At 32.8% G+C, this 9733-nt stretch overlaps 1 protein-coding gene across 1 annotated transcript; it reads left to right on the forward strand.

Moving 5' to 3' along the window:
• The first annotated feature begins 5793 nt into the window (after window positions 1–5793).
• On the forward strand, window positions 5794–9361 carry LOC117910519 (probable N-acetyl-gamma-glutamyl-phosphate reductase, chloroplastic). The gene is made up of 7 exons (XM_034824603.1): window positions 5794–6026; window positions 6129–6209; window positions 7611–7690; window positions 7792–7881; window positions 8303–8431; window positions 8542–8667; window positions 9098–9361. Exons 1-6 carry the CDS (start codon window positions 5936–5938, stop codon window positions 8647–8649), a joined length of 579 nt encoding a protein of 192 aa, XP_034680494.1. The 5' UTR covers window positions 5794–5935; the 3' UTR covers window positions 8650–8667; window positions 9098–9361.
• The last annotated feature ends 372 nt before the right edge of the window (window positions 9362–9733 follow it).

Raw genomic sequence — 9733 nt, forward strand, 5'->3', positions numbered from 1 at the left:
TATGGCCTTCCATGTTCCTGTGAATGGGTTCGTTTTCTCAAGCTGTTTTCATTTTGTGTAGCACACGGATGTTCGTGCTCAAAACCTCTCTATTACAAATATATTTTTCATATTTCCTTTTTTGAAAATAGGAAGTTTAGGGATTCTTATGCAAAAGGTTGAGGGATACATGTTCGATAATTGTTCTTAATTGATAATCAATTGAACACCGTTTTTAAGAATTGTTTTAGAAGATTGGTTTTTGCGAAATGTTTTTAAAAACATTCATAAACATATCTTAGGAAATTTTCACTTCCTTAAATATTTTAAATGTTGAAAATTATTTTAAGATCATAAGTTCTTATATTTTATATAGAAATTTTTATTTTTAAAAATAAAAATAGAAAGTATAATCTAATGTAACCTAAGAATTGTTTCATATTTGATTGTAAATGATTAAGGTCATGTTTGGTTGTTTGAATACGGGTAAATCATATTATCATTTATTCTATCTCATGTTACTCCATCACAAAAACAATGAGATATGTTATAAAATCTCTTTTATATTATGAGATATGATAATTCTAAGTTATATATATATATATTGATTAAAAAAATTAAATTTATAGTTAAAAAGAATTAATATATATATATATATATATATAATATATATATATATATATATATATATATATCTTATTGATACTTTATGCAAGATATCTCAATTCTTTAATTTTATCTGGATTTTAATAATATCAATTAATCTCAACACTTTTGTAATGAGTAAAAGATAACTAATCTCACACAATAACATCAAATATATAACATTGAAAAATCATCTAAGAGTTTCTCAAGAACTCCATAAATATAAAAAGATTATGGTTGAATGATAGAAAATAAATCCATTAGACCTAAAAAGGAATTGTAAGTAAAATATAGTGTATGATTAATGGCTAGTATGTAATGTGAATGGCTTTCTTGATTCATGAAATTTACTCAGTTGATTTATGCATCAACCACTTTTGATTGAATCATAAGTATGATTTTGTTTATGGTATTGTATCTTTATTATTAATATATATATACTTGATGCCTATTGACGTAACATATATGCATATAAATTATGATTTTGTATCAATAATAAATTGGATTTTGCATATAAATTGTTGTAATATTATGGTTTTCCAATAAACTTATATGTTTATCTATTATATAATACTTATAATAATAGTTAAATATTGATTTATCACAAAATAATGTTTATATGATAATTATATTATCATGTTGGATTTCGTATCATTTATAGTGTGTTAGTCACCAAAGTAACCATACTAGGAAGTTTGATGCACATCCTCTAAAGATGTAAATGATGTTTATTACAAAATTTTAAAATTCATATAAGTAAAGTTTGTTAGTCTCCAAAGTGACAAAACTTGAGTGTTTCATGAATTTCAGATTATGTATGCTTGCAACATATTTAAGTACTTCTCGAATAACTATATTGAAGCTCATTAATCATAAGATATTTAAGAATTTACCCAAAGGTAAATTAACCATTTTATAAATAATGAATATGATGAGATAAATCATATGCTTTAGTTAGACTATTTGTACATCCAAAGATTGTAAATGTATTTTTAACATGGACTATAAAGTTATCGGTTAAAAGAAAATATTAAAAGTATCATTATAAGTTATTATATATTATAATATCTGTCAAAAGGAGAGTTGCAATATATATGTTGTTTGTTTAAATTATTTATTTGAATCTGGCTATTTTTTTGTTTATAGTTTATCAAGTTTAATCATGAAAAGCATGATATTTTATGTTACAATATTATCTTCAAATTTACTAATTATTTTGCAATATTAAGTTTGTTATTGTTTTTTTCTAAATAAAGAATATCCATGATTGAAGACTAATTAATGTCGTCATGAAATGAGTCCTTCAAAATGATATGACTACAAGAATAAAGATCTTGGGAATAACTGATGAATTTTTGTATTATGTAATCTTGTTTTAATATAGACCACTTCAAATCATTCCTAAACACTATTAAGAGTGAGTGTGATATGATTGAATTAGTCATCCTATTTCTTTGAAAGGAAGCAAGATTAATTAATGAAAATTGATGATTAAAGCCCACAAGAATTATGAATGAACCAATTAAAAGATGATTCTTATGAAATTATCAAGAATCATAAAAGGAAACTCAGAATGTTGAGTACAAGTTAAAATTGTAAAATACAAGTTAAAAGAACAATTAAGTTTTGTTCTTTTGTAGGATTAAAATCATATTTAATTAAAGTTTTCATTTTCTAAGATTGGTTTTAATACCAATGATTATGTTTCCAATGAGATGTAAAATATTTTATATTTTAAAACCATTTTTTATAATATATAACGTTTCAAGCTATATATATATAAATTTTAATTTATTTCAAGTCTGCCATGTTTTAACTAAAAAGAAAAAAAGAAAAATGAAAAATGACTACAGTTATGATTTTTTTTTTTTTTTTTAAGGTATATATGTAATGAGATTAAGAAGCACATAGAATTAAAGTATGAAGTTAGTCAATTATGTTTTAAGGTAGTAAATGCTAGATATAATTGCTACTAAACTCTTTATACATTGGATACTTATGTTATATAAAAATTAATACTTTATGCAAGATATCCCAATTCTTTAATTTTATCTAGATTTTAATAACATTAATTAATCTCAACACTTTTTAACAACGAGTAAATGATAACTAAACTCACATAAGAACACCAAATATATATAGAAAAATCACCTAAGAGTTTCTGTAAAACTCCATAAATCTAAAAAAACTACAAGAAAATAAATTCACTTGGGGAAGGGGCATTTGGAAGGCCATGTGAGATGTTTGAATGCCCTTTGGGACATTTGAATGCCTCTTTCCAATTTGAATAATTTCTCTATTGTCATCTACGTACATAAAAGATTAACCAACTCTAAATGAGTTCCAATTTGACTATAACCAATAAAACAGTGCATCGTAAGATGCATCTGCCCCATTGTAAAAATGAAAAAAATTACCAATACATCAATAAATGTCATATCATAAAATATTTTTCTATTAAATATAAATGTCATATTATAGAAAAAATTGTATGATTTTAGTATATGCATATTTTATTCTATCATATTCAATCAATCAAGTGTAAATTAATGAAAAATGAGAGGCAATAATGAAATATTTAAATTATTATAATTAATATTATATTTTATTTTCCTTAAAAGGGCATCCTAAACTCAAAAATTGAGTTCTAAATCTGTAGAAATGTCAGCGAAGTGAACAAATTTTTGGAATGCCATTATGCGAGATTCCAAATGACACCGTTTAGAGGGGGTTTCGTAACTTCCATTTCACCAGCAAGGTTCACATTTCGCTCCATTTATCCCCTTAAACGTTCGCAAACATTTTCTCTATACCTCCAAGAAAGTCTCTTGATATTGTCGACCTTCCTCCTACACAAACTTCTCCGGATTTCCTCTCATACTAGGAAAGTCTAACAACATGTAGCATGGATGAGAAAGGTCGAGAAGGAGAAGATTCAAAAATTGATTGCCACAAGAGAAAGACGTATGGAAAAGAAGTGCAGAAATCTCAAGAAACTCTCCCCACGCCCTTGCCCTTGCCCTTCTATGGTTGTCCTTAATTCTCTACATTCTTTTAAATGATTTATTGGCTAGCTTTTTAACTTCTTCAGTACTGGAAGTTATGTTTGTTTGGATGGAAAATGGAATTGGGAAAAAGAAATAAGTGGTGTTGCTGTACGTATAGATACATACGATCATTCTTGGGGATAGTTTGGTTCTAGTAAAGTACTTGTGATGATTCCTTTGAAATTGGGTACATTAGTTGACGACAATTTTCTTTCTTTTTTTCTTTGTTTTAATGTGCAATATTCGTGCAATATTTTTTGGCCCGTTTAACCCATTGTGGAACCGTATTTTGTAATTAGGGTTTTTTAATGTGGTGTGGTTGCCGTGTTTATATATAGAGAAAATATTGTAGCCACAAGTTGTACTCTGTATCTTCCCTGATAATAGTGATATCCCTGCAACTCCGTAAACGTAGACAAATTGCTGAACCACGTAAATACGTCTTGTGCGTGTGATTGTTTTTCTTTGGCGTGTGTTTCTCTATTTTTTTTCTCACAGGTTGGGAATTCGGCTTAATTCCCTTCAACTAGTATCAAAGCCTAGGTTAGGTTTGAGTGGAGCAATGACAGAGGGAGCAGGAAAGACGTCTAGAATAGAAAAGTTTGATGGCACAGGCTTTGCGTATTGGAGGATGCAAATTGAGATTATCTTTATGGGAGGAAATTGCATTTGCCTCTTTTGAGACAAAACCTGAGAGTATGAAGGCTAAGGAATGGGCGCTTCTGATAGACAGGTTCTACGAGTTATTAGGTTAACTCTGTCTAGGTTTGTTGCACACAATGTTGTAAAGGAGAAGACCACAACAGATTTGATGAAGCTTGTCCGGTATGTATGAAAGCTGTCTGCAAACAATAAAGTGCATCTGATGAAGAAATTGTTCAATTTGAAGATGGCGGAGAATGCATCAGTAGCACAACATCTGAATGAATTACTACAATCACAATCAATTGTCGTCTGTAGAAATTGATTTTGATGATGAGATTCGTGCTCTGATCGTTGAGTATGTTGCAGCAACTGAAGCTGGAAATGAGATGATTTGGCTACATGGTTTCTTAGATGAATTGGGTAAGAAGTAGGAGAATGGGCATTTTACACAATGATAGTCAGAGTGCAATTTTTCTTGCCAAAAATTCGGTTTTTCATTCAAAGTCAAAGCATATACAACAAAATACCACTTTATCCGTTATCTTGTTGAAGATAATCTGGTAATCTGAGAAGATTTGTGGATCTAAGAACCCAACAAACATGTTAACTAAGGGTGTCACTATGAGAAGTTGAAGCTGGACGCAGCTTCAATTGGTCTTCTAGCTTGAGGACAGGAGGATGAGTTGTAGGGATGATGGATTGTTTCTTGGGGATAACGGTTTGATGTTGGTGATTGAACTAGTCTCTAAGTGAGAGATTTGTTGGGCTTTGTAGAGCCTAGTTTTGTTTGATCTGGTTTGACGACCCGACCCGAATAATATTGCGTGGTTTTTTTTTAATGTGCAATATTCGGCAATATTTTTTGGGTCTGTTTAGCCCATTGTGAACCGCCTTTGTAATTAGGGTTTTTTAGTGTGTTGGTTGTCGTGTTTTATATAGAGAGAAAATATTGTAGCCGCAAGTTGTCTCTGTATTCTTCCCTGATAATAGTGATATCCCTGCAACTCCGTGGACGTAGGCAAATTGCCGAACATGTAATNTTAAGTAGCTAACCATGAAAACTTAAGCTTTAGGTCTCAAATTCTAAATCTTTTTATATAATGGGAGAGATTCATCCGAATAGCAAGGCCTTTATCCCAACTTCTGCAAAACAAATCTCAAGCAATTTGGGCCTGCTCCTATACCCTGTACCCCTTAAATACCAGGGAGATTCAACTTAGAGGCCTCTAGTTTATTGTTAGAGGTCACTACTCCTAAGCTACACCTGATGGGCCTTTATAGCACTTGACATGCATTTTTGTTTTAAGCAGGTGCTGTTTCGTTTCCATGATTTAACAAATTGAACTAATTAATTTTAAGATCCCCTTGACTGCATTAACTACTCTGATTTTAATGAATATTTGATCTCCCAAATTAGACAAATAAGAGAGGTATTTGATCATCTGGAGACATAGAAGTGTTTGAGATGCACATAATATCAAACCCCTTTGGGTAACTGCAATTATTCTCTAGATTTAATATCTGAACCATCCATTGCCAACAGAAGCTTGCCATGCATAGTTTCTGACTGGACCATTCTTGGGGGTCTCGTCTTCTCAGATGTCCCTATTAAGTGCCCTATGTTTTTCAGATTTGCCTTTGGTTTGCAGGCTAATCTCATTGAAACAAGAAATCTCATTATTGATGCAAAATCTGGTGTGAGTGGAGCAGGTTAGGATTTTTTTTTTTTTAATGCAAATTCTTAGCAGTATATATTCTTGATTCCACTTGCAGCACATTTCAGCAGCTTTTGGTATTTGGTACATTTTGCAGGTCGTGGTGCCAAGGAGGCAAATCTGTACACTGAAATAGCTGAAGGCATTCATTCTTATGGTATTACAAGGCATCGCCATGGTAAGATTTTGTAAATCAGAATGATATTACAATGAAGCAAAATCCTTATCTATGTACAATTATTTTCTTTCCATTTAAATTCATAATATTTTTTCATGATTACTTTTAACATGCTGATTTCTTTTTCCTTTGTGTGGGGTGGGGACTGATGCATGCTGAATGAATCTGGCACTTAATGGTTTTAATGGAAAATGTATATCATTGTAGTGGATCTTTGTCATAATAGCTTTACCAAGTTTATGGATGTTGAATATGATAAAAAGAAAAGTTCACGGATGTCAATAGGGCGAGTTTTTGAAGTGACCTGTTCCATCTAGTCTTTACTGGGATGGATTTGATAAAGTTGCAATCAGTGTATGAGTGGTTATTTTATTTAATCCATTCTATTTTTGGACCCAGGTTGAGGTCAGTATGGGTTTAGGTTTATGCCAATCCCCTCCCCCACTTCCCCTCACACACCCGGATTATAGTGCTATTATATATTTATCCTTGGGAGTCCCTGAATGTCCTACATATCTGGGATAAAGGTACAGTTTTCTCCAAAATCTCTGTACAGCCCACACTCATCTCTACCCCTACAGCTAAATGTAATCCATCACAATCTTTATCCCAAATCACTTCATTGCATCCTTGGCTAGCTTCAGTCAAAAGTGAAGGAAAGTTCCTCTGACGATTGCTTCTATTGACTGTCCTTTCTCTGCAACCTATCACTCTTTCTTGATCCAAGACAAAGATAATAGATGCCCTTCTCTCTTAAACTAGCTTGCTGGCAGTTGAATAGATCAGCCTTTGACAAGAAGGCAAAAGAAAATGGGTCCAATGAGGGAAAAATACGTCCCATGGGGGTCGTTTGCTTGTACTCTCTCCTTTGGCTTGGACCCTGGCTCAGAGATAGGAACCGTTAAACATGATCCTAGAGAGAGGGCTTTTTACCTTTTTGGTTTGTTGAGATTTTATAACTCTCATTTAGATATAGATATACATGCACATGATTTCCTTCTGTCCTGCCCCTGCCTGCTTGGCTGGATCTTGAATATGATATTAGTCTGGCCTGCACCAGACCCGCATTGCCTGAGATTATATTCAGGGTGGAAAAACTAAAGCTTCAAAAATTATTTCTTAGTCATGCATAGGAAAGCAATCTTGCAAAACTATGGGAGAGGATGTTCTAGCAATATTTTTTATAATAAAGATACAATTGCATGTTGACCATCTTCACTTTATGCTAGAGAAGTCTCATATTGATGTTCATCTTATTTAATTATTTAAGATAATTTAGAGGAAGTAGGAAGAATTTTCTTTACATGGAATTTAATGGCTCCAAAAGCATATGATACAAAATTCAAAGTTGTCATTTGGTTGATTTTGATGCATAATCTGGATTTTGTTTTTGAGTTTCAGTTCCTGAGATTGAGCAGGGACTTTCAGATGCTGCACATGCAAAAGTGACTGTCAGCTTCACTCCTCACCTAATGCCAATGGTAGTGGTTACATTCAGATGTATAAAAGTACTTATAATATTGTCATTTGTCTCTTTACTCACAAAGCAGTTAAACATTATATTCATATTATGGCGTGACAGAGCCGTGGTATGCAATCAACTATATATGTGGAAATGACCCCAGGAGTCACAATCGAGGATTTGTACAAACAATTAAAGATTGCCTATGAGGTATTTGTTTCATGATGTGACTTTCGCACACTGGTTTCACTTTTAGGGGTCTCAGTGATTCACAGCCAATGATCACAAAGAATAGAGCTTCAAATTCATGACACAGGCACAAACACCCCAGAGAAGCTATCTTATAATTATCTGTCAAGTGATAGATTTGCCTGCATCACCTGCCATTTAATCTTCTGACCAACAATAATCTTAATTTAGTTAGATTATCGTATAATGCATAAAAGTTCCATTTATTTGTTTATTCTGTATCTCAAGGGGTTTTATTGGTTTAGGTGATTGATTATTTTGTTTGGCCTGATTAATGTCCTTTCTGAAGGCCCAACGCAAATGGCAGTTGATTAATTGTAGATATCATCTTTGTATTTCTCCATGAGTCTGATGGTTTAATCATATCCACTGCTCTTTTCAGGACGAAGAATTTGTAATTTTGCTGGAGAAAGGAGTTGTTCCTCATACTCGAAATGTCCGTGGATCCAATTACTGTCTTCTGAATGTCTTTCCTGATCGAATCCCTGGACGAGCAATTATAGTATCTGTTGTATGTTTAAATTTCCTTTGTTCATGTTTTAGAATTCCTTCATATTTCTAGTATGAAAGGTTATTAATAATCCTACTATCACTGGCTAAGGTCTCAAATCCTTGCTGCAGATTGATAATCTTGTGAAGGGAGCTTCTGGTCAAGCCTTGCAGAATCTTAATGTGATGATGGGATTGCCTGAGAATACAGGACTTCTCTACCAGCCATTGTTTCCATAAGATATTCTACCTTAAAGGGTAAGCATTCAAGTCTGAACTTAAACAAAGCTTATTGAATAAGAAATCCTTTTCTACCACTCTACTTGATCTAGGCTTTGTGTCCATGTTGAGCACAGACCACCGAGTTTTTTTCTTTCTGCTGTCTCCACCTTTTGGCCTTCCTTGTAGCCCCTCTGACCAGAACCATTTTGCATAATTGATGTTGTTCTAACGTGTTGGCTATGCTGTTGTGTTCATTTCAACATGCATCGCTCATTCTTATGGGCAGAGACTAGATTTTGAAATTTCAGAATAATTGTTGAATTTGAAGAACGTAGTCAAAATCAACAAAGTCTGTAGTTGTGCATAACCTTGCAAAGTTGATGTGGAAACCAAAGTTTTGAACCTTGCCATGTTCATCTACAAGGGTTGTAGTTGTGCATAACTGATCTACACCGGTTTATTGCAGGTAACTATGGCACGGAATCCGTATCTTGAAGCCACTGCAGTGGTCAAAGAGCTTGCAAATGGAAACCCAGTATTGTAGAACATTGTTGGGACATGTATTTATAAACAGTTTTTCCTTTAGAAGCTATTTATGCTGTTAAACAGTTGATCCTCGAAACAATCTTGGGTGCCAGATCTTCTTGTTAGGGTTGATAAAATAATGGTTCATCTTTGTTAGAATGATTTTTAATTGCAATAAGGACTCTGCCTCTCGACTTCCCAGGAACATTTGATTACTTCTTGATCTCTAAACATACATTCATTCACCCATGGGAAAATAATGGCTGATTGTTCGCTTTTCATTTTCTTACTTCTCATTTCTTACCAAACAAAGGACAGACTGTTTTCAAAAAAATATTAAATGAAAAAAAATAATAATTGCTTTGCAACCAAAATCGTCTTTCCAATGGTCAATGATTATTGTAAAGTTTCCAAAATTTAACAAGTTGGTTAATTAATGGAAGATTCTCCTTGGCTGCATTGCTTCTAAGGTTGGTTCAGCCTTGGGAGGCTTCAGATGGGCAGGGGCTTCAGAACCAATGTTTCTTGAGATACTTCCATGATTGAGAGTGGGAGAGTGTTGAGAGTTTGCTTAGGA

This window comes from Vitis riparia, chromosome 3 (assembly GCF_004353265.1).
Source record: "Vitis riparia cultivar Riparia Gloire de Montpellier isolate 1030 chromosome 3, EGFV_Vit.rip_1.0, whole genome shotgun sequence".
Lineage (NCBI taxonomy): Eukaryota > Viridiplantae > Streptophyta > Magnoliopsida > Vitales > Vitaceae > Vitis > Vitis riparia.

What these genes read in the sequence shown, in the direction of transcription:
- LOC117910519 (XM_034824603.1), top strand. Translation starts at nt 5,936, where the DNA reads ATGTTTTTCAGATTTGCCTTTGGTTTGCAGGCTAATCTCATTGAAACA. An exon ending in ATCTGGTGTGAGTGGAGCAG is followed by an intron (nt 6,027 to 6,128) that starts GTTAGGATTTTT and finishes TACATTTTGCAG; the next exon opens with GTCGTGGTGCCAAGGAGGCA. An exon ending in CTCCTCACCTAATGCCAATG is followed by an intron (nt 7,691 to 7,791) that starts GTAGTGGTTACA and finishes ATGGCGTGACAG; the next exon opens with AGCCGTGGTATGCAATCAAC.